Here is a 25,720-nt window from a genome sequence, read left to right on the forward strand (position 1 = left end):
AATAAATCAGTAACTTTGCTGACAGACTGGAGTGACTCCGTTGGTAAGTGCTTGTCTAATATTCATGAATTCCTGCATTTGATCCCTAGTACCACACATAAAACCATGCACAGTGAGGCCGGGCAGTGGTGGCACATTCCTTTAATCCCAGTATTCGGGACGCAGAGCCAGGTAGATCTCTTTGAGTTTGAGGCCAGCCTAGTCTGCAGAGCGAGTTCCAGTACAGCCAGGATAGCCAGTGCTACACAGAGAAACCCAGTTTTGAAAAACAATAAAAAAAAATAATCAAAAAGCCATGCCTGGTGAGTTCAAGGACAGTTCAGCTTGATCTACATAGCAAGTTTCAGGCCAACAGTAAAGCCCTATAAGTCAGAAAGTTCAAATTCATCCTCAGCTACATAGTGAATTCAGCGACAGCCTGGAATACGTGAGACCTGTCTCAGAAACAAAAATTTTTGATGTTTATGGTATTATATACTTATAATACCAGCCTTTGGGAGGTATTACAGAAATTTAGTATCTAGTAAAACCCTGTAGCATCCGTGCTACTACGTGTACTATGGTCCTGTAGCACCTGTACTAGTGCACTACGGCACCAAGCCTGCAGCACACTGCTTGCACTACAGGACGGTTCACGAGCCTGGAGATTGACACACACACAGACAGAGAGACAGAGAGAGGGGTCATCCTTGAAACAAGAATGTCCCCTTTATTGTGTTCCAGGGCAGCTAATATAGGGATCCTTGCCTGATAGCCACGCCCCAACCATCAGGTTTTTCTGGAAGAACAACAACAACTGAGCCATATCTCCAGCCCTAATAATGAATTTAATGTGGAGAATACATTCAAAATTTATTTTTTCTTAGGAATTAAATTCCTTTTCTTAGAAGGAATCGAACTAGGAAGAAAACATGGGTGCATGGAAAATTATAAGGAATCAGTTTCTATATTTACTTATCAAAAAGTAAGGATTTTAATGACGATTCTAAAAACAATTAAGTAAAAAAAAAATTGTTTCAGACAAGGTCTCATGCACCCTACGCCAGCCTGGAGCAGGAGTTTGTCTCTTAACTGTGTTTATAAGCTGGGCGTGGTAGTGCACAACCATCTCAGCACTGGGGACACATAAAAAGAAAGATGATCCAAGCCAGTTTGGGCTACATAGTAAGACCCCGTCTCAGAACCAAAGGAGGGACTGGGGAGATAGCTCTGACAGCAAGGGCTTGCAAGCCTAAGGACCTGAGTTCCTCCTCCAGAACCAACTTAAAAATATCGGACATGGTGGTATACTTGAAAGACGGGCAGATTCCTTGGCCTCACTGACCAGCCAGTCTAGCCTAACTGGGGAGCACCAGACCGATTAAAGATCTTGTTTCAAAGGAAGTGGATGGTATTTCTGAAGCTACTACTCACTCAGGCTGTCTTCTGGCTTCCACATGCACTGGCATATAGAGCGCATGGACATTAAAAATTAAAAACAAAACAACAACAAAACCACACTACCAGCCGGGTAAATGAAAGAACAGATATTCTGAGAGGCTCACCTAAAGTGACCAGAGTACCTTCAGGTTTGCCTGTTGGTTTGGAATTTCCTTTATGAAGAAGCCTCAGCCTTCTGAGTGACAAAAATATTAGTAAACTATTATTTCAGACAAGAACAAAACATCCTTGCTGAGCCTAGTGGCATACACCTTTAATCCCAGCACTCAGGAGGCAGAGGCAGGTGGATCTCTGAGTTTGAGGCCAGCCTAATCTACAGAGTGAGTTCCAGGACAGGCTCTAAAGCTATATACAGAGAAGCCCTGTCTTGGGGGGGGGGAGGGGAATGATAAATAATAAGATGAATGCTTCTTTATTCTTTCAGATGTTTTTATACCTATGCCAGAGAACTTACTAGTAAACTTAAATGAAAGTAAAGAGGTAAGGCATATTTTCCTTCCTGCCATGTTTAATTTTAACACAATGTGTATTTCCGAAATGAACTTGAAATTTTGCTTTTCTTTGATGCTTTTAGGCTATGTAACATTTTATATCTATTCTTAGCTTAAGTTCATTAGATGGACAGTTCTTGAGATGAGTCTTGAACTGATGGTTTTTTAGTCTAAGGCAGCAGGTTCTTTGTAGTGGAGCAGAAGACAAACCTCCTCCAGAAGGAAGAGCACCTGGAGGAGGCCTGGCCTGAGGCCATGTGGGAGAGGGAGGGTTGCTGAAAAACGCTGCTGCTGGTCACTGCACGGAAGCACATAGCCAGGCTGCTCTCAGTGCTTTTGCTTTTCTGATTCACAGAGTGTCATTGGGTCAGTTCAGAAGAAACTCTTATTACCTGCCTGGAAATTGCCATGACATAATACAGTGAGAGGTGAACAGAATGTGTCTGAAGGGGGGATGTTGTCTACCCTGTACCTGCATATATGGCGTAGGGTAACATTTAACTAGCAAGTCTGTGGTCCCTGCTCCTGTCAGTGGGGACTGTGCAGTAGCACGAAGTATTTTCCCCATTAATTCTCTTTCATCTGCACAACCTAACTGAAATAGGCAGCTGGTTTGACGTTGTTTTTCTTTTGTAGTCTTACTACTAGCTGGCATTGTTAGTGAATATCTTAGATTTTGCAACAGGGAAGAGTTAAACTCGCTTTGGAACTTAAGTGAATAAAGTATGTAAAGGTGATGGAGGAAGCCATCTAAATTTCTAAATTGCGATGATTCTTTTGCTGCATTCTAGACTTACAGTCTTGCTGGACTGTTGCATGTGCAAGAACTGTAAGGCCCCAGTTTTGATGTCTTGCTTGCCAATTTATAATGTTTACTTAAGATGGCTCTCTTGTCATTGACCGACTTCACTGTTTCCTGTAGTGTCCATAGATTCTCTGACCATCGTCATTATTCAGTGTCCTGTCTATTGTATTAGATAATGATTTATTGTGAAAATTTAATTGTAACATTCTTGAGTTTTCTTGCTTTATTTCCCAAGCTTGTCCAAGATTTACTGAAAAGCTTGCCACAGATGTTTACCAAGACGCTGGAGACCCAGAGTGCTTTGGGTCCTGCCCTTCAGGCTGCATTTAAGTTAATATCACCAACTGGTGGTCGAATGTCTGTCTTCCAAACACAACTCCCAACTCTTGGCGTGGGAGCCCTGAAACCACGAGAGGAACCCAACCCAAGGTCATCTGCTAAGGTTAGACCACCAGGTATATAGCCTGGTCTGTACTGGTGCTGCCTCTCTGACCTAAGAGCTTGTTTTCCATTTGTTTGTTGTATTGATTGTTTTGGCTGTGAGGAGGAGAGAATGTAGGTAGTGAATAAAGTGTTTCACTTTTATGTACACATGACTATTTTATTATTTTTCTCTACCTGCCTGATGGACATCTATGCTTTATTATCTTTAGTATAGTAGGCTCTTAGAAGTCCAAACTGGTTTTGATGAGAAAGTCTGGAAGACTAAGAGAATGCATTTGCTAGGGACAAAGTGGAAACAAAATGACCATTAGAAATGGTCATAATAGGGGCTGGAGAGATGGCTCAGAGGTTAAGAGCACTGAGTGCTCTTCCAGATGTCCTGAGTTCAATTCCCAGCAACCACACGATGGCTCATGACGATCTGTAATGAGATCTGGTGTCCTCTTCTGGCCTGCAGGTATACATGCAGGCAGAACACTGTATACATAATAAATAAATGAGGGAGGGAGGGAGGGAGGGAGGGAGGGAGGGAGGGAAATGGTCATAATAGCCAGGTGGTGGTGGCGCATGTCTTTAATCCCAGTACTCGGGAGGCAGAGGCAGGTGAATCTCTGTGAGTTTGAGGCCAGCCTGGGCTACAGGACAAGTTCCAGAACAGCCAAGGCTACACAGAGAGATCCTGTCTTGAAAAATCAAAAAAGAAAGAAAGCAGTAAATCCTTGGTAGATTAACTGCCAAGGATTGCTTTTGAGCTCCTCTGGCGTGTGAGTTAGGAATTTGCATTTATCAAAAGATAAGCGAAAAGTAGGCCCACCACACAGTTCCGTGTCATTCCTGCCGGCCAGCGTAAGTTCTACTAGACAGAGGCTAGACTTCAGTAACTGATCTATTACACCTTCTGTTTCTTTGTGTATGAAGGGAAGATGATGCTAATGCCCGCCTCTTAGGGAAACTAAAAGCGCTAAACACATGCCGTGTATGAATTGTTGGGGTGTCCCCGGCATAGGAGCATTTAGTAGGCTGAAGTTAATAATTACCTTTGTCTTTTACAAAATTAATGTAGTAGAGGTTTTTCTTTCTTTTTTAAAAAGCATTTCTTTTTCATAGTAAACAGAATAAACATAAGCCCTCAGAGAGTGCTTTAACACTGTGGTATAAGTAAGTGTATTTACATTTTTCTTTTTCTGTTCTACAAATAATAGGAAATACACCTGACACCGTCTACTGACTTCTATAAGAAATTAGCCTTGGATTGTTCTGGACAGCAGGCAGCTGTTGACTTATTCCTTCTCAGTGGACAGTATTCTGATTTGGCCTCTCTAGGTATGTTCTTGCTTTTATTTTGAGACAAGGTTTCAGGTAATCCAGGCTGACCTTAAACTTTCTCTCAGTCCCAGGAGGACCTTGTGATAGGAGGCTGGAGTGTCCAAGTTAGCGCAAAAAAAGTGAGTCAGAAAAAGGCGCAGTTGACACCAAAAACAGGACAGCTACGCCAAAAGCATGACAGTTAGAAAAAGGTGCAAAATTATAAAAGGTGACAGTTGCAAAGCCCGTGAAGAATACTCCCAGCCAAGATGGCGCTGGAGGGGAGCAAGGGGGGAGGAGATCTGACTTACTCACAAGAAGATGATTGGAGTTAGAGATGGGGTAAGATGACGTAAAGTGCCTGATGCCCACGTGATCCCCATTAGGAGCCATAGGAGCTGCTGCTCATGCAGACGTGACTGCTGACGTAATTGGTTAATTTCCCTTCCACTTCTGGGATTCATGGGTTTTTGCTTTATATGTTGCCTGTTGTAAGGAAATAAACAAGTTCCTGCTTGACTCGACTTCCCTCTGCCTCTAATTGGGGGCGGGGGCGGGGGTGGGGGGAGGTTTAGATGGCTAGCAGCACGCTTCCCCTCCTGAGCCAGGGACTCCGCAACCTTGAGCTCTGGATTTTCCTGCTGCCAACTCCTGAATCCTGGAATTACAGACTCGTTCTGTCAAACCCAGCAGCGAGTTCTTTTTTAATGATTTTTTTCAATGAATGTCATAATTAAAAAAACAAAACTATCTTTTCTCCACTGGGCGGTGGTGGTGCACGCCTTTAATTCCAGAGGCAGAAGCAGGCTGATCTCTGTGAGTTCGAGGCCAGCCTGGTCTTCAATAGCTAGTTCCAGGACAGGCTCCAAAGCTACAGAGAAACCCTGTCTCGAAAAACCAAAATAATAAATAATAAATAAATAAGCAAATCTTTAAAGAGAGAGGCAGAGGTATATGTGCGTGCATAGATAGGTAGATAGGTGTAACATAACCCAAGTTATATTTCCACACCACATTCTGGCTTACAACTGCCTGTAACTCCAGAGAATTTGGTGCCTCTGACCTCTGTAGGTACCTGTACTCGTGTAAATAAATCCAACACATACTTGTACATAGTTTAAAATATAACGATAAATCTTTAAAAATTGGAAATTTTGTCTATATATATCTATAGGTGTAGATACTGATAACGTATTCACACACACAGGAGCGGATGAAGTGGTAGCATAAAGACTGTGTGCTCTCTTGCAGGCTGTGTCTCTCGGTACTCAGCAGGCAGTGTTTACTACTACCCCTCGTACCACCACCAGCACAATCCAGTCCAAGTGCAGAAGTTCCAGAAGGAACTACAGAGATACCTCACTCGGAAGATTGGCTTTGAGGCAGTCATGAGGATCCGGTGCACCAAAGGTAGAAGCACTTTATTTCCCTTATGAGGCTACATACTGTTTTTTATACAGTAAAAATATGTATCCTCCAGGATTTACCCTGCAAAGATACACTGCTGAGTTCTAGAATGTGAAAATAGACAATATGCAATCAAGGGGAAAGCTATTTAAACACAGGGACTACTGGTGCTAGAGAAATGACTCGGCAGTCAGGAGCAAACACTGTTCTTGCAGATAACTCGAGCTATGTACCTGCGTTCACACATGCCTCTGGCCTCTGTAGGTCCCTGCACTCCTGTGCACAGACCCACACAAACATACATGACATAATTTAAAATGATAACAGATCTTTAAAAAATAGGGAATACTGTGAGTGTATTTAAAACTACTGAACTGTGTACGTTGAAATGGTGAATTTTATGCTGTGTGTTACTTCAGTTTATTTTAAAAAGAGGCCACATCTCCAAAGAAAATGACATGAAAGTGAAAGAATTCATAAAGAAAAAGTAAGCACAACAATCATGGTGATAATTTCTTTATTCCAGGTCTTTCCATTCATACTTTCCATGGGAACTTCTTCGTCCGTTCTACAGACTTACTTTCTCTTCCCAACGTCAACCCAGACGCTGGTTACGCAGTGCAGATGTCAGTAGAGGAGAGCCTGACTGACACTCAGCTAGTTTCCTTCCAGTCGGCACTCTTGTACACATCAAGTAAAGGTGCGTGCGTGTCTACATGTACTCTCACAAAAGATGTCATACCTGTCCTTTTCTGTTTTGGAGGCAAGATCTCACTGTGCAGCTCTGCTGTAATTGGCCTCAGACTCAGAGATTCACCTGCCTCTGCCCGACCCTCTCAATATGTGTAAATATACAGCGCATGATTAACTAAAGCAGAGTGTAAGGATCAAGAAAGCTTTATGGTGAACTGCTGTCTGTATGGCTTATGTTACTCTCTTCTAATTACTAATATCTGTTGAGCTAACATTTTCTAACCATAAGAATCTTGTTACTATCCTTGGTAGTCAAAAGATTTGTCTATATTTTCCTAAACCATTTTGTTTTGAAAGAAAAAAAGCTAGGCGGTGGTAATCCCAGAGGCAGAGGCAGAGGCATCTGGATCTCTGAGTTCGAGGCCAGCCTGGTCTACAAGAGCTAGTTCCAGGACAGGCACTAAAGCTACAGAGAAACCTTGTCTCAAAAAACCAAAAAAAGAAAAAAAAAAAAATTTGCTCCAGCACCCAGGAAGCAGAGGCAGGTGGATCTTCGTGCGTTTTTTTTTTTTTTTCCTTTCTTTCCTTTTTTTTAAAGACTAGATAAATATATATATATATATATATATATATATATATATATATATATATATATATATGTACAAACTTGAGCTCCTCCCTCCTCCTGTCTCAGGTTCCTAAGTGCTGGCATTACAGAATTAATGCACTAATTAATGCGCCTGCACTACCCATTGTTCCCAGTAACAGATACTTATCTATGATCAGATATTCTGGTTTAAAAAAATTCTCTCTAGACTGTAGAGATGGCTAGTAGTTAATAGTGTTGCTTCCTGCTCCTCCAGAGGACCCACATATTAGTTCCCAGCCCCTATGGCAGCTCACAACTGCCTATAGCTTCAGAGGATCTTACACCTTCTGGCTTCTACGGGTACCCACAGACATGTGGCACACATACATAAATAAAAATAACAGTAAATCTTTAAAAATCCCATTAGGAGGCTGGAGAGATGACTTAGCAGTTAAGAGCACTGTTCGCTGTTCCAGGGGTTTTGAGGTCGATTCCCAGCAACCACATGGTGGCTCACAACCATCAGGCACAGGCAGGTGGATCTCTGTGAGTTCGAGGCCAGCCTAGTCTACAGAATGAGTTCCAGGACTGGCTCCATGGCTACTAAGAAACCCTGTATCGAAAAACCAAAAAAATTAAAAATTAAAAAAGGTTCCATTAGGGGCTAGAGCAATGGCTCCGTGGGCAGTTTTTGCTGCAGAGAATCTGGGTCCCCACTATCCACATATCTATAGCCCCAGTGCTATAGGGCAGAGACAGGCAGATCTTGGGACCTTGTTGATTAGCCAGGCTAAAGTGTGAGATCCTGGACTAAATACTTAGCACCAAAAATAACCCCAGCAGTCTGACATTGTGGTGGGGTGATCTGATCACTAAAGGGAAGCTGCTGTGGTGTTAAAATGAGAGGTCGTCTTCATAGAGAAGGGGAAGAATGACCAAGAAGATATCTGATGTCGATCTCTGGCCTACATGTGTGCATGCATGGTACACATGGATATACCAATACACACATACATGCACGCACACACAAAAATCTTTTTAGAGCTGAGCCTAGTGGCTCAGGCCTTTAATCCCACCACTTGGAATACACAGGCAAGCAGATCTCTATGAATTTGAGGCCAGCCTGGTCGATGTAGTAAATTCTAGAACAGCCAGAGCTACATAGTGAGACCCTGTCTCAAAAAACAAAACAAACAAACAAATACATATAAAATTGGGGGCTGGAGAGATGATTTACCATTTTCCAGATCATTGACTAAACTGAGCAGTGATAGCGCACACCTTTAATCCCAGCACTCAGGAGGTAGAGGCAGGCGGATCTCTGTGAGTTTGTTTGAGGCCATCCTGCTCTACAGAGTGAGTTCTAGGACAGTCAGACTACACAGTGAAACCCTGTCTCAACAAAAACAAACAAACAAAAAAGAGCATTGACTGTCTTTCAGAAGACCCAGGTTCAATTTCCAGCACCCACATAACAGCTCATAACCATCTGTAACTCCCATTTCCAAGGGACCCCATGTCCTCTTCTGGCACCAAGCATGACTATGTTACACGGGCATACAGGCAGGCAAAACACTCATAAAATAAAAATAAATCTTCTAAAAGGCAAGGAATTTATTAGGCATAGTTGTGTGACTCTAATCTTAGCAGTCAGGAGGCCGATGTAGGATTATGAGTTGGAGGCCTGCCTGGGCTGCATCTTGATCCTGTTCTGTAGGGAGAGAGAAAGCTAGCATATTATCAGCACTCAGGGACAACGTTTGCTGCCTGCTTAATAATATCTCAGACACAAGGAGTTTCATAGTTACAGTGTAAAACCTTATACTGTGTGGTATCCCTGCTTTTTGTGTGACCATCTTGGTTCTAAGTTAGAGAAGAAAGGATTATAGGGGCTGGCAAGGTAGAGCAGGTGAAGGTGCCTGATGGCTTAAATTCGATCCCTGATGCCCATGGCGAGAGAGCCAGCTTGCAGATATTATCCTCTGACCGCCACGTACACACACACACACACACACACACACACACATAAATAAATAAATAAATAAGCAAAGTGATTGATAAATTTTAGTGGGAAAAAGGGAAAAGAAATGGCTTTAACATAACCTTTTATAAAAATAGCTATTGTCTTTTTTCCTGAAGGTGAAAGAAGAATCCGTGTCCATACGTTGTGTTTGCCAGTCGTTTCCACCCTAAATGACGTCTTCCTTGGAGCTGATGTTCAAGCGATTTCAGGATTACTGGCCAATATGGGTAAGGATTGTTTTCGGTTTAAGTGTTTTACCTCATACCATTAAACACATACAAAGTCTTTGTTTTACCTAAAGTTGTTACCTTAGAGGTTCTGTCTGTGTCTGTTGAGATGAAAAGGTCCACTGCAGCAGACTGTGCCTCTTTTGTTTGTGTAAATAGGTTTACTGAGGCATAATTACGTATTACAGGAATTTCAGCCATTTTAATTGTATAATTCATCATTTTAATGTATATTTTAAAAGAGTTTCTCTTTGATTTTTTTTTTTAAAGATTTATTTATTATGTATACAACATTTTGCCTCCATGTATGCCCGCCCGCCAGAAGAGGGCGCCAGATCTCATTACAGATGGTTGTGAGCCACCATGTGGTTGCTGGGAATTGAACTCAGGACCCTTGGAAGAGCAGGCGGTGCTCTTAACCACTGAGCCATCTCTCCAGCCCCCTGTTTGATTCTTTTTTTATATTTATTTATTTATTATGTATACAATATTCTCTGTCTGTGTGTATGCCTGCAGGCCAGAAGAGGGCACCAGATCTCATTACAGATGGTTGTGAGTCACCATGTGGTTGCCGGGAATTGAACTCAGGACCTTTTAAAGAGCAGGCAGTGCTTTTAACCTCTGAGCCATCTCTCCAGCCCCCCATTTTTAATGTATTTACAGAGTTGTACAGCCATCATCACAGTCTGATTTTAGAGCATTTTTGTCAACTCAAAAGAATCTCATGCCCAATTACTGCCCACTTCTTGCTCCTTCCTTCACTGGCCTTAAGCCATCATTAAATGACTCTCTATAGATATTTGTCTGCTTTGAACTTAAATAACTATAACTGTAGATAGATAGATTGATAGATAGATAGATAGATAGATCTTACATTTTCTTCTGAAACTTTTATTTTTTAAAGATTTTTAAATTATTTTTATTTTTACCATATGTGTATGGCTGTTTTGCCTACATTTATGTCTGTACCATACACTTATATGCTTGGTATCTGAGGAGGCCAGAAGAGGACATTGGAGCCCCTAGTTAAGGGTGGTTATGAGCTGCCATGTAAGTGCCAGGAACTGAGCCCAGGTCCTTTGCAAAAGCAATAAGTACTCCTAACAGTGGAGCCACCTCTCCAGCCCCTTAACCATTTCTTTTTTTCTTTTTTTTTTTAAGATTTATTTATTTATTATGTATACAACATTCCTTCCCTGTATGCTTGCATGCCAGAAGAGGGCACCAGATCTCATTATAGATGGTTGTGAGCCACCATGTGGTTGCTGGGAATTGAACTCAGGACCTCTGGAAGAGCAGTCAGTGCTCTTAACCTCTGAGCCATCTCTCCAGCCCCCCCTTAACCATTTCTTATAGGAATGGTTAGTATGAGCATCTGTTGGAACTGTTGCCCATGGTGCTTGATTGCCTCTTCCTGGGATAACAGGCGGCAGTGAGCTGTGAAGCACCCATGTATATTTCTTAGCCCAGATGCACAGATGTAGGAGAGAGGTATACATACACAGATCACATTTTTATTGATGATGAATTATAAACTTTATAACAATTTTTGGCATATGCATAGTTTCTCCATTTAGCACATACAGAAGCAAATTGTATATTAATGAGATGGATGTGCTTGTTTAGTTTTTCATGAATTAAACCTTGGATATCTAAGATGCAGAGTGTTTTCAGCATTTCTTGGAGTTGATGTATATTTTGGTTTTTTTCATCAATACTGAATCACCTCATATAAATACATAATACAAAATAGCCAAAATATGGTTAGGGACATTATTCTGACCTGTTCTCAAGATGAACTCATCTAACAACTTTTTGTGAAACTCAGCTCAGCAACTCAAACAACAGTTTTTAAAAATGAAACATTCCAATGTAATACAATTCAAAGCTACTTACATATTGAGGCAGGTCAAAAAAGTATTGGATGTGCATTCTTTGTAAATAAACCATTGTGTCTTATGAGAACAGAAAACCAAGTATTTACAACCCTGCCGTCCATTACACATAGCATCTGATGCTGAGCCAAGAGGTCTCAGCTGTGTGATTCAGCTGTGTGTTTGGAGTAGAGGTTACTGCAGCAAATTCACACAGCACAACATAGTTAAGTGTTCCCAGAAAAACCTGGGGTTTGTTACATGTGTGTTTGTGTTAACTTTTGCTTGTTCCAACTTCAAAAACCTTTTGCTATTGCCAGATTTGTTTTGATCCCCACATTCAGTTACATGGCCTCATCTGGAGTTTCACACCACAGTTTTAAGGACCTTGGCTATAAAGAGTTGGAACCAGATTTGACATTAAAATATATATATGTTACTTTCAAACATATGCTTTCTTTTTTTTAAGATTTATTTATTTATTTATTTATTTATTTATTTATTTATTATGTATACAACATTCTGCCTCCATGTATGCCCGCATGCTAGAAGAGGCCGCCAGATCTCATTACAGATGGTTGTGAGCCACCATGTGGTTGCTGGGAATTGAACTCAGGACCCCTGGAAGAGCATCCAGTGCTCTTAACCACTGAGCCATCTCTCCAGCCCCTCAAACATATGCTTTCATAACCTTGCTTAAATCTGCTGTGGAAAAAAAAATTCATTGGTCCCTGGGTGTGGTGGTCTGTTTAATCCCAGCACTCAGGAGGGAAAGGCAGGCAGATCACTGTGAGTTCAAGGCCCACCTGTTCAAGTTCTAGGAAAACCAGGGCTGTTACACAGAGAAATCCTGTCTTGGGGAAAAAGAATTCATTGGGCCAGCAAAATGGCTTGACAGGTAAAGGTATTTGCCAACCAGCCTGACTAGGGATCTGAGTTCCATCCCTGAGCTCATATGGTGGAAAGAGAACTGACTCCTGCAAACCACGCTCTGGTGTGTGTGGGCGTATATGTGCATGTGCGTGTGTGTATGCACGTGTGTGTGTGTGTGTGTGTGTGTGTGCGTGTGTTCTATTCTGTCGTTTCCAGTAGAATCACCAAACGTCTTGTTTCTTATTTGTTCCTGCTGTCACCTCCCTAGCTGTTGATAGGTCAGTGACTGCCAGCCTGAGTGATGCTCGGGATGCTTTGGTGAATGCCGTCATCGACTCTCTTTCGGCTTACCGCTCTTCAGTCCTGAGCAGCCAGCAGCCAGGCCTCATGGTTCCTTTCTCTTTGAGGCTTTTCCCACTTTTTGTGTTGGCTCTCCTTAAACAGGTAAGAAAACAAACTAACACAGTAAAAATGTGAAAAAGCTTTTTATTCCTTGAAACCCCAATATTTGTACGAGTGGCCTTAAACCAGTTAAATGTTCTGAGGATGGAAACCCTATCTTTTTTAGAGCACTGAAGGGATTTAGAGCCAAAGAAATTTGTGGATAATGTAAGTGCCTCACACACAAGAGAGAGCTCACTCATCAAGGACTCAGTAATGTGACCATAAATTCAAATGATAACTAGCCTTCCAAAGAAAGAAGTGGAAATTGTGTTGTTGGTATAGGAAGCCATGTGTGTGCTGCATGTTCTCACTCATACCAGAGCTTATAAATGAGCACATGGACTCAAAGAGCAGAATGATGGTTGTTAGAGACCAAGGAGTGGGAAGGATGGAGAGACACTGGTCAGGGAAGGCAGTGTTATAAGTTAGACAAGGAGAATCGTTTATGTGTGCAACATAAGTAGGAATTGTGTGCATACTATAGCATCGTGTAGTTCTACCTTCTTTAACTCATTCAAGTCACAGAAGTTACGTAAGTACTTAAATTTTCACATCTAACTATCCAGGTTCTTCTCTTGAAAACTTTTCTCATAGCCTGCCTTCCTTGATTTCCTCCCCATGTGCAGCACTGTCATCCCTTTCTGTCACACAGCACTGTGACACCTTTCTGTCCCTGTCCTTCCTGTATTTTTATGTCAATTATCACTGATCACATAATGTGCTTATTATTATTTTTTTCCTTTTTTTGTTGTTGAGCCAGGATGTCATTATGTATCCCTCAATGCCCTAAAACTTGCTTTGTAGACCAGGCCTAGCCTTGAACTCACAGAGATCCACCTGCCTCTGCATCCCAAGTACACTGTTGCACCCAATTTTATCTCTCCTTTTATAGGAAATAAACTACGAACACGATAATCTGTCTTTTTTTTTTTTTCTTTTTTCTTTTTTTTTTTTTGGTTTTTCGAGACAGGGTTTCTCTGTGTAACAGTCCTGGCTATCCTGGAACTAGCTCTTGTAGACCAGGCTGGCCTCGAACTCACAGAGATCCGCCTGCCTCTGCCTCCTGAGTGCTGGGATTAAAGGCGTGCGCCACCACCGCCCGGCTGATAATCTGGTTTTTTTATTCACTATTTAGTCCCAGCACCCAATATGTAATAGATACTCAATAAATGAAATAAATTATTTCACCTGTAACTGTATATGCAATTATTTTATACTTTTTTATATTTATTTGTTTTATTTTTATATACCTGGGTGTTTTGTTTGCTTGGGTACCTGGTACCTGTGGAGGTCAGAAGACATCAGATCTTCTGGGACCAATTATGAACGGTTTTTAGCCACCATATTTGTGCTGGGAACTGAATCTGAGTCTTTTGCAAGACCAAGCAATACTCTTAACCACTCAGTTATCTCTCAAGCACCTATTTATTTTATATCTACAGGTGAAATCATTAACTAAAATCATTCTCATGCTGTGCCAGAAAAGTCTATTGCAGTTACCTAGGCCACCAGTTTTCACCATGTGCTGGCATTAATAGCCCATCTCATGAGTGCAGTTGTCCTGGGCATAAAAAGCTGCTCTGACCAGGTGGTGGTGGCGCACGCCTTTAATCCCAGCACTTGGGAAATACGGGCAGGCGGATCTCTGTCAATTCAAGGCTCGCCTGGTCTACAAAGCGAGTTCCACGATAGGCTCCAAAGCTACAAATCTGGGTTCTTTGGGACAGTGAGCATAGTAGGCACGCACATTTCAATGAGTGACATGTGACAGTCTGAGTTATGTGCAGTGAGGTCAAAGCTATCGATGTTTTACCCGAGTGTGCCAGCAAATGCCTCCATTCACCCGAGCCTGCCTTGAGAAGCTTTCTGCTCACATTTGGTTCATTGTTCCCTGCCTCTTTTACTCTTTCCACCAATTGGAAGACTTTAAAACCTCTTAAAACCTTAGACAGAGTCAGCCACTGTGCTGCTGTCCCACCCGTGTCACCCGCATGGTTTGTAGGGTCTAGTACATTGTTTAGTTCCTCTGATTGTGAACAGAGCCGCTGTTAATTACCACGCAGTAGGCATAGCAACTGGGTGAGTTTTTCTGTGTGTCACCTGTGCCTTTATCTTGTCTCCAGTGTCCCTCGCTGCTCAGCTCCTTCACCATCACTGTGCAGGCAGTGCTGAGCCTGGCTTAGTGATGGAAGCAGACACCAGGAGATCTGGTAGCTTCGCTGTTGTCAGGTTTCTGATTACTTGAGGTGTCCATGTGAGGGTGCAGTGTAATTTAATACAGACTTCTTAAAAGATATTTTCAAGGGATAACTTATGATAAATTTGCTAATTCTTCTGAAGATCTTTTAGCAACTGACATTTACAAAATCCTGTCTTTTTTTTAATATTGGGGGCATGGTTTTTGTTTTATTACAGAAGTCTTTCCAGACTGGGACAAATGCACGTCTGGATGAACGAATTTTTGCCATGTGTCAAGTGAAAAACCAGCCGTTGGTTCACCTTATGCTCACAACACACCCCAGTTTGTACAGAGTTGACAACCTCTCGGATGAGGTAAGGTCCACTCCTGTTCTGTGGCTTCTTCTGAACATTGTTAAGCTTAATTACATTCACTATGGAAATGAGAATGATTATTGTGGAAACATGAGGACCAGAGTTCAGAACCCACATAGAAAGCAGGGCAGGCATAAAAGTCAACAATCGGGCATGACAGCCACCTGTAATTCCATCACTGTGAAGACAGCGATCCCTGGAATGAGCTGGTAGCTAGACTATCTGGAATTGGTGAGCTCTGGGTTAAGCAAAGGACTGCCTTGATGAAGTAAAAGGCACCCAACACCAACTGTGAGCTTGTGCACTGGTACAGACATACATGCCCATGCACCTAGGCACTTGAACACATGCCATATACATGTACGTATGCAAGTATATGTATACTGTGTGTGTTACCTGCGTCTGAAAACCTTTCTCTGCTTCCTTCTTCAGGGAGCTCTCAACATCAATGACAGGACCATACCTCAGCCCCCTATTCTTCAGCTCTCGGTGGAGAAGTTGAGCAGAGATGGAGCTTTCCTCATGGATGCAGGCTCGGTGAGTAGATTTACTCAGCCTGATGAGCTCAATGTGCTGCTGAATCTCCTTAGCACTTGGCTTTAGCTGCTTCTTTAATCTGTGTATTGGCATTGGTGTTCCCCCCCCCGCCCCCTCCGAGCCTCCTGTCTCACAGTATTCAGCGGTTCTCTGTACATCCCACTAAGCATGCTCACCCTTTGACCTTTAAGACCCCTCAGAACAGTGTGTTTTTTCTGTTTGCAGGTACTGATGCTTTGGGTTGGAAGAAATTGTGCACAGAATTTTCTCAGCCAAGTTCTGGGAGTTCAAAACTATGCATCAATTCCACAGAAGATGGTAAGCTTTTTATGTTATTAATCATAGGAGATTTAAAGGGCATTTTAAATATGACAAAAACATGAAACCCATTTTCATATCAGAAATTAATAGTCCAGATTTCTTCCAAAGAGTAAATATCCTCACAGATAATGTCTCTTCCATCTGTGCGTGCTCATTTTATGGTTTCGCTTGGGATCTTGCAGTATTGCTCAGGTTTATCTATGATCCATGGACTCAAAGGGGTCCTTATGCCTCAGCCTCTCTAGGAGATAGGACTGCAGCCACACACCACTATGCTAGGCTCATGTTGTCTTTTTTGTTTGATTGGGTTTGGGGTGATTTATTTGTTTGTTTGTTTCTTTTTAGGCAGGGTCTCATTATGCAGCCCGGGCTGGCCTAGAACTCACTATTTAAGACCAGGTTGGCCTCAAACACAGAGAACCACTTGCCTCTGCCTCTTGAGCCACCACACCTGGCTCATCTTGTCTTCTAATGGTATTTGGTTAGCCTCAGGTCGTTTTTATTTTGTATGTATGAATGTTTCGTGTGTATGCAATGTGTATATCACGTGCATGCCTGGTGCCTGTGGAGGTTAGAACAGGGTGGTGGATAACCTGGGACTGGAATTGTGGATGGTTGTGAGTACCATGTGGGTGAAAGGAATTGAACCCAGGTACTCTGCAAAAGCTGAGCCATCTCCAGCCTCTTCCCTCAGTTTTTTGACAGAACTTGTTGTGTAAGCCAAACTAACCTGGCATAATAAATTGAACCTATTTCTCCTTCTGAGAATGGAATAGCATGGGTGCCTGGGTGTGTGCTCATTGGTTTTGTTTTTGAGATAGTTCTTGTGGCTGGGTGTGGTGGCACACACCTTTAATCCCAACATTCAGGAAGCAGAGGCAGGTGGATCTCTGAATTCCAGGCCAACCTGATCTACATAGGGAGTTCCAGGACAGCCAGAACTACTACATAGTGAGACCATCTAAAAAAAAAAAAAAAAACCAAAAAACAAAAAAAACCCCACCAAACTTGAGATGAGTCTTGTTCTGTAAACCACGTTGGCTCCAAAATCATGGCCTCAGCCTCCCTGTTGTGAGGACTATGGGTGTGCAATATTCTGCTCAGCTGAGAATGACGTTGTTTTCTTATGGTAGGGTGATTCTTTTCAGTCAGGGTCGTACTACATAGCCCTGGCTCACCTAGAACTCGCAGTGTAGATTAGGCTAGACTCAATCTTACAGCACTTCTACCCCAGCCTCCGAAGTGCTGAACTTACAAACATGCACCATCATCAGCTGTGTTTAGAATGGTAATTCTCAGCGGGACGTGCTGGCACTTGGGAGGCTCTCTTGTGTTCTAGACCAGGCACAATGAGATCTGAGTTTGATCCCCAGAACCCATGTAAGGTGAATGGGAGAACCAACTCCACAGAGTTGTCCTCTGGCCTCCACATGTCCTCTGTGGCATTTTCCCCATGTGTGCACACATCATGCACATATACACATAATAATAAAAAATTTTAATGTATTGTGGGGGGGTTCCTGCATGTGTGTCTGTGCACCTTGTATATGCCTAGTGCTCAAAGGGGCGAGAAGAGGATATCAGTCTCTTGAGACTGGAGTACACACAGTTATTAACCACTCTGTAGAGGCTGGAAATCAAACCCTGATTCTCTGGTAGAATAGTCAGCTCTCTTAAGTACTGAGCTACTTCTCTAGCCCAATAATAAATTTTTTTAACAGCTAAAAGAAAAAGTATTGTCTTTCGAGGAGAAAATAGTGAATTTAGTTAATGGCAAAACAAAAAAAGTGTTGCTGCACATGTGATTAGTGCCTGCCTGTCTCTGTCTTCCTCTACCAACCCCCTCTTTTAGGAAGGATTATTGAATCCAGAGCCTTGTGCATACTAGGCAAGCATCAGATCTACCAATGAGCTTATGTACCAGCCTTTTGTTTTTGTATTTTGAACAAGTGATTTCCTGATCTTTGACAGGGTTCTTTAAAAACTGCTGTGTGCTGGGCTGGAGAGATGGCTCAGAGGTTAAGAACATTGCCTGCTCTTCTAAAGGTCCTGAGTTCAATTCCCAGCAACCACATGGTGGCTCACAACCATCTGTAATGAGGTCTGGTGCCCTCTTCTGACCTGCAGGCATATACACAGACAGAATATTGTATACATAACAAATAAATAAAATATTTAAAAAAAAAAAACAAAGAGCAAAACTGCTGTGTGGTGCTAGATGTGGTAGCCTCCAGTCTCCAGCTTTAATCTCAGCAGAGGCTGCATGAGCTACAAAGTAAAACCCTGCTTCAAAAAATAAACAAACAAGTTGGGTGGTGGTGGTGGTGCACACCTTTAATCCCAGCACTTGGGAGGCACAGGACAAGGCCAGCCTGGTCTATGAAGCAAGTTCCAGGATAGCTAGGACCATTACACAGAGAAACTCTGTCTTGGAAAATCAAAAACAAAATAAAACACCTGCTGCACATGAGTGAAAATTAAATGTATGACCACACTATTTATTATATAACAAATAACGTAATCGGTTTCAGTTAGATTAATATTGATTATTGAAGTGCCCTTATAGAGGAGCTAACAAGTACATATTACTTTAAATTATGAAGTTAAATTTGTCTTATTTTTCTAGTACCTACTGTTAAGTGTGTATCAAACTTGAGAGTAAATGTTTATTTAATCACTTTATATACCAATAGGTTTCATCCAGATGGGTTCTGTACCACATTCATGGCAGTAATTAAAGTACTCATTTATTTTTTAATTTTTATTTTATCTATTTCTTCATTGCAGTTGGCCATGCATGTCAAGGCTCAATTGTGGAGTCAGAGAACAATTTTGGGGGCTTGGTTCTTTCTGTCTACCAAGTGGGTCCCACAGATCAAACTCAGGTCCTTGGGCTCGGTAGAAAGTGCCTTTCCCCACTGAGTCATTCATCTCCCAGTGCTCAGGACTCATATATTTAGAAAGACTTAGATGTCAAGATTATAGCTAGGATATTAGCTTTCAGTTCTTGAGCAAAACCCCTGGACTGGATGAGTAGGCATTTTAAGTAATAAGAAAACTGTCATTTTAGCATTAGCCACCTTGATGCGTCATCTGATTCTAAATCCCGTCTGAAGTGAAGACTGGGAGGTTTTCCTAGACACGACTGCACACAGCAGGCCGAGGAGCTTGGCGCCTGCTCTGTCGTTAGGGTTTTTTTACTGCAGCGCAGCACACCCATCCACTTACTTCAGTGTAGCAGTGGCAAAGCCGCGTATTTGCAGCAGAAACAGAATTACTTCAGAGCCTAAAATATCCACTTGGTGGTCACAGAATCATCAGCTGACTGTTAAATGTTCAAGTCTGAAGAGTGCTTCAGACCACACAATAATAGCGCTAACTGGAACTTTGTTTAACAGACAGACCTTCCCGAACTTGATACGCCAGAATCTGCCAGAACAATAGCTTTCATCTCGTGGCTTAGAGAACAGAGGCCATTTTTCCCAATACTCTATGTAATCAGGTAAGTGAGTTTTTTAATGTGTCAATTAATGTCTGGCCTTAAAAGGACATGTTTAATATGTATATGACCCAATTTGTAAATAAACCTTTAAAAGAACATAGGAGGGTCAGGGGGTGTAACTTAGTTGATAGAATCTTATATAGCATATTCTGGCTTCAGTCCCCAGGATCAATATAAAACAGTGCATGGTGACACATGCTTGTGATCGCAGCACTTCAGAGGTTGAGGCAGGAGCATCATCAGTTTATGTTCATCCTTAAGCCCAAAGATACATAGTTTTTTTGTTTGTTTGTTTCTGCTTTGTTTTGTTTTGTTTTGGACAGGGTTTCTCTGTGTAACCAAAAAGAAAGAGAAAAAGAAAAATAGCTGGGCAGAGGTGACACATACGTTTAACCCACTCCTCTGGAAGCAGAGGCAGGCAGATCTCTGTTAGTTCGAGGCCAGCCTGGTCGCAGAGTGTGAGTTCCAGGACAGCCAGGGCTTTTACACAGAGAAACCCTGTCTTGGAAAACCAAGATAAATAAATAAATGATAAAATGAAATAAAATAAAATGTAATTCAGTAAATAGTCATTAACTATGCATGATAACCAATTATTAGAATTACTGAACTTTCACTGTGTGTGGTGGTGCACACCTTTCATCTAGCACTCAGGAGGCAGAGACAAGCAGATCTGAGTCTGAGCTAGCCCGGTCTAAAAAGCAAGTTCCAGAACAGCCAGGGCTACACAGAGAAACTCTATCTTGAAAAACCAAAGGGGGTGGGGAGAGAAAAAGAATTACTAATCTTTCAATAAATTTGCTGATAAAAAAATACCAGTAGTTTCTCCTAACCCTGATGTAAAACTTTCCTAAATACTATGATTATATATCAGCTACATATTCTCAGAGAAAACTCTATACATAGCTTTTTTGTTTTAGATTTACACATGTATGTGTGTGTGTGCGCGCGCGCGCGTGCGTGTGCGCGCGTGCGTGCGTGCGTGCGTGCGTGCGCGCCGGGCTTTGTCTTTTGGTCTGCCACCCAGTCAGCCCCACAGAGACTTATTAGTTTTGAATGCTCGGCCTAGCTTAAGTTCATTTCTGGCTGTCTCTTTTAACTTAATCTTTTTCTCTTTATCTACCCTTGGGTCTTTTTACCTTTTCTTACGTTAGTGCTATCTCAGTGGCTGGCTGATGACTGCCTAGCTTCTTGCCCTGGGCGTGTGATGTCTTTCTTGCTCTCTTTCTATTTACTCTCTCTGCCTGACAGCACTGCCTATCCTCTCCTGCCTGCTATTGGCCATTCAGGTTTTCATTAGACCAATCAGGTGCCTTAGGCAGATGAAACAGATGCAACACATCTTTACATAATTAAACATACATCCTAACTGTCAAACAAATGCAGCATAAACAAATATAGCACATCTTTGCCCAGTTAAAATAATATTCCACAGCATAGGTGTTTTATGTATCATGTGCATACCTGGTGCCCTTGGAAGTCAGAAGAGGACACTGGGTCCTCTAGAACTGGACTTGGAAGCAGTTGTGATCCACCAATGTAGGAACTAAAACCAAGTGAGCCTAGTTCCTCTCTAAGAGCAGCAGTGCTCTAAACCTGAGCCTTCTCCCAGCCTCTAGGCGTAGCTATTTATATTACCATAGTAAATCCATAGCCTATGAAAAAAATCATGGTTTATTCTGCATCTAACACACATAACCATTCTTGCCTTTTCTTTCTAAGGGAGGAGAGTCCAATGAAAGCAGCCTTCCTTCAGAACCTGGTAGAAGACAGAACGGAATCTGCGCTGTCATATTATGAATTCCTCCTGCACGTACAGCAGCAGGTGAACAAGTGAAGAGACCGGGGCTGCTGAGGAGTCACTTGCGCAGTTCCCAAGAATGCAGCACCTTCCTTTCCTCCTGCAGATTGTGAACAAATGTGATGATTAAGATGCTTCACTGTGATTTCAACAACTATAGCAAATAATGGACCACAGCAGAGAGTCAGATGTGCAACTCCAAAATACTGTATTTTTCAAATCAAAATAGAGGTCTGTAAGATTGGAAGCCTTTTTTTTTTCCTTTGCTGCCAACTATGTTTGAGTTGTTACGGATTGAGATGAGACAATATGGCAGAGGCAAAGTACATTTTATAAAATAAAGACTTCTTTGTTCTGCATTTCTAGTTCTCATTTTTTTTTTATTTTTTTGAGTTTTTGGCTGCTACATTTAAAAACCTCACAAAACTAAGTGTTGCAGGGAAGTTTCAAGTCTATCAATAATGATTTTTTTATTGGAAAATCGACTAGAAAAGCTAGAATCATTCCCTTTACATTTTTGCCCCACCCCCACCCTTTTTTAAGGGCAGAAAAGGATCATGTTGACAGAAACTGAAGGAAACTAGCTCTGGCCTTGCTTGGGAAGAAGAGAAAGTAATTGTCAAGCTTTAAAGTCTGTCAGTATTCTCTCTACTTGAACAAAGTCACTTTAATTTGAGATGAAAACTGTAATTAGGTGGTTTTCTGCTGTTTTATTCTGCCGTGAATAGAATTAGAGCTGTCTTCATAACCATATCGGGACTTACAATGGTAATAGGAGCTGGGAAATTTGGGTTATCTTGATTCTGTGCATGGGATTTAGTTTGGTACATTTCTGCTGTGACTGGTAAAACATTAAAGTGGTATTTTGGTAAAATGAGAGTAAAAGAAGCTAAAGGCTCAGTAAATGTCACCTCAGAGTGAATAACTGTTTCTCTAAGGAGTTTAATAATTGGAAGCCACTCATATATTCTGGGATATTAAAATCTGCTAAAGTATGAATGCTGCTCTTGGCATTGGTAGATAATAAGACTACAAATCCATTGTGTTAAAGTTATAAAAGAAACTTGATTTCTGAACATGCTCTAAAGACTGTTTTGATTCAGTTAGAGAACTATTACAGTCAAACTATCAGATGGCTTTTGTTTACATATAGGTAAATTATCCATGTGTATTTAAAGTGCTGTGATGTTTTTTAAAGTTTGGCTTAGTTTTCACAGGTTCATCTTGTCTTGTATGAACTTCTTCAATGATGTCTGTGTGTAATACTTAATGAAGAGATTTTTTTGTTTTATGTTTTCATAGGTTAGAAATGTGTTGACAATCTCAGTCTCACGTGATCACCAATGAACTAGTAACTTTCAGGTTGACACCCCCATGGGCTAACTTAACTCCTGGGAAGGGAAGCAGCAGGTCCCTGGAGCACACAACTGCTATCTGCCAGCTGCTTCAGAATAACTGCTTCATGAGAATACAGTGTTAAGGGTCTTCTTGTTTATCCCAACCCAGACATGATGGTACATTATCCCTAACCGGTCCTTCTGAGGCCAAGGCCAGAGAATTGCTAGCCTGGGCTATATAGCAAGTGTCAGACCAGCCAGACTTTGTCTCAAAAAAATAAATAAAAAATTATTTTGTTTCAGTGTACACATAGCACACTGAACTGAATTTCTCTTGAAAGCTGCTTCATTTATTAGGAAGCACTTTTCAAACTATAACCCATTAAATATATATAATTTCCCCTTTTTAAGAAACAGCCATTATGTACTGATGTTCCTCTAAATGAACTAGTTTTCTTCTTAATGTGATTTTAAATGTTGGCATTTGTAGGTTCTTTCTTCATAGTAAGGAATCTCCCAGAGGAAACGTGCTCCTAGGGAAACCTCCCTTGTGCCTCAGTCCTTGAGTGAGTGAGTCTGACCCTTACTAACTAGCATCTGCTTGGTTAGTATATTCACAAATTTAAATTTTATTTTAGATATTATGTAACGTGCAATCCAGAGTAATTTTATAACAGTCATAAAAACATAACTATTTAGGGTTCATGATTTCCATTCTCCAGATAAGAGAATGAACCTTTGTGGGATATTGATAAAGTTATTTTTTGCAATATTGAATGTGTTTTTTAGTTGTTTTGTTTTGTTTTGGCAGTAAGACACTACCCGTACTTATTCCTGTATTACTTCCTGATGTAAAACAACTGATATTTACACTATGCCATATTTTTTTTATTGTAGTTGTAAATTATGAAAGATCCTTGAATTTTCTACAAATCTACAACTACTAAAGTAACAGACAAGGGCAATCTTGATATATAAATCTGAGCATGGCAGTTCTACCATAAAAAGTACTCTATTTTTCTAATTTCTAGAATTTTTAAAATAATGTTTCTCTAAGTCTGACATACTAATATTCACTCAAGCAGTACCATTTGTTTTAGCTTGCATATGTTTTAATTTAATGTAATGTATTGAGTCTAATAGACTGTTTGCAATAATTAGAATGAAAGGTTTAAACTCTAATCAGAGATGCATAACAGCTGTTACCTAGGGGACCACCAAATGTGATGTCACAGCTTGAACTATTAGAAACACAGTCCTTACATAGAAAATTTAATTTTGTAAAGTAGTGTATAATATTGTAACATTAAATCCTTGTTCGCGAATCAAAAATAAGTATTGATCTTCAATGTGTTGTGTTTGTCTCACTTCTCTGAAATGTTAAACGAGATTTGTCTTCCTTTTCACAGACTGTAATTTTCACTGGTTTATTCCTGTTTTTTAAAAAGTCATTTGTAACCCATGCGAACAGTCGTCTGATCTGTGCTGACTTATGAATCTGATATCCAATAAAGTTAATTAAAAGAGCTTATAAACAGCGGCTGGTTATTTATAGTCCAGATTGGTGGCCTCAGCCTGGAACTTGGTCTGTAGCCCAGGCTGGCCTGGAACTCACAGAAATCAGCTGCCTCTGTGTCCCGAGTGCTGGGATTGAAGGTGTGCCCACTTTATTGTGTTTTATCCTCAATGCTGTGCAGTTCATTCCTCTGGGTTCATTGTTTCAATGTTTATCTTGCTTGTTCTTTAGCTGCCGACTTTAACCATACAATCCTTGTTCCCCCACCCCACAAAGTCTCTTGCTATCTTTTCAATTTGGAGTTTTTCTATTTGGAGGATTTTTTTGTTTTGTTTTGAGGCAGGCAAGCAAAGGAACAATTAAGTAACATGGTATCTACTTGGACTGGGTAGTGCACACCCCCTTCTTGTGATGCACTTTGGCAGCCTATCTCCTTTACCCAAATCTCTCAAAAATGGACCTAGCAACCTCATACCCCAGCTGCACTGGGCAATATGTGTACCTTAAGTTTCTCCTACCCTAACAATAATCAGATTTAGTTTCCTTTCAAATATATTCCCAATATACTGGAAGCAATGTGTATAAAGAGCAGACAGAGCTGGAGAGATAGCTTGGGAGGAAACATGCTTACTGAAGACCTGAGGTTGATGATCCCTGGGTCAAATGACTCCAAAAGGTTGTCTCTGACCTCCACACACAAATAAATGTGGGGCAGAAGTTAAAATCTAATGGCTCATCTGTCCTGAAATGGTTTGGAGAGCATGTACAATACGGTAAACTAAACTTGCAGGGAGGACCCCAGTGTACCCCTTTGGCCTACGCATTGCTGAGCACGCACATAAGATAAAGTCATGCATCTTAACAAGGAACATGACTACTGACCTAATCAAACATATGCTGGTTAATACCTACTAACTACTCTTCTTGGACTCCATTAAAGGAAGCCCCCAACAGTAACCTGGCCCTGCAGTACCTCAGTCTGTGGCCACTATCCATCTTGACAGGGTATTCCTTTCTAAACTGTTTACTGCTTGGCTTTGAATAAAGCTACCTTACAATTTTTGTGAATTGTATGAAGACTTATTTTTCCATTATTTGGACAAGAGGTCAAGAACCTGGAAATACCTGATCCCAACCACCACTAACAAGGTCTCTCTATGCAGCAAAGGCTGGCTTACAGCTCACCTACATAGTCTAGGTAGACCTCGTGCCATCCTGCCTCTGCCAACCAACTGCTGGGATTCTGAGACTCTGCCACCATGTTCAGTACGTACTTATTTTTCTACCCCACCCTCTTTTTTTACTCTCAGAATTTCTATTATATGTCTTTTAATTAATTCCTTTGTTGTTTAAGACAGAGTTTTACTATGTAGCCCTGGCTGGCCTGGAACTCACTTTGTAGACCGGGCTGGCTTTGAACTCACAAGAGATCCAACAGTCTCTGTCTCCTAATTGTTGGGATTAACGTTGTGAAGATCATGACCAGCACTGTTTTCCTTAATTCTTGTCTTTGCCTAAACTGGAGCTTAATCTTGATT

The 25,720-nt window shown here is 41.3% G+C and overlaps 1 protein-coding gene across 1 annotated transcript in view; it reads left to right on the top strand.

Annotated features, from left to right (window-relative positions):
- Positions 1-24,201, top strand: part of Sec24a (SEC24 homolog A, COPII coat complex component) — a 64,263-nt gene extending 40,062 nt beyond the window's left edge. Inside the window, exons 12-23 of the mRNA XM_038324565.2 lie at positions 1,865-1,920; positions 2,972-3,178; positions 4,383-4,503; positions 5,737-5,895; positions 6,419-6,592; positions 9,314-9,424; positions 12,440-12,615; positions 15,031-15,168; positions 15,601-15,705; positions 15,931-16,023; positions 19,425-19,528; positions 21,251-24,201. Of these exons, the coding sequence (XP_038180493.1) occupies positions 1,865-1,920; positions 2,972-3,178; positions 4,383-4,503; positions 5,737-5,895; positions 6,419-6,592; positions 9,314-9,424; positions 12,440-12,615; positions 15,031-15,168; positions 15,601-15,705; positions 15,931-16,023; positions 19,425-19,528; positions 21,251-21,365 (1,559 nt within the window). The 3' untranslated portion in view covers positions 21,366-24,201. The remainder of the gene's footprint in view (positions 1-1,864; positions 1,921-2,971; positions 3,179-4,382; positions 4,504-5,736; positions 5,896-6,418; positions 6,593-9,313; positions 9,425-12,439; positions 12,616-15,030; positions 15,169-15,600; positions 15,706-15,930; positions 16,024-19,424; positions 19,529-21,250) is intronic.
- Positions 24,202-25,720: the final 1,519 nt, after the last annotated feature.

The sequence above is a fragment of the Arvicola amphibius genome, chromosome 4 (genome assembly GCF_903992535.2).
Source record: "Arvicola amphibius chromosome 4, mArvAmp1.2, whole genome shotgun sequence".
Lineage (NCBI taxonomy): Eukaryota > Metazoa > Chordata > Mammalia > Rodentia > Cricetidae > Arvicola > Arvicola amphibius.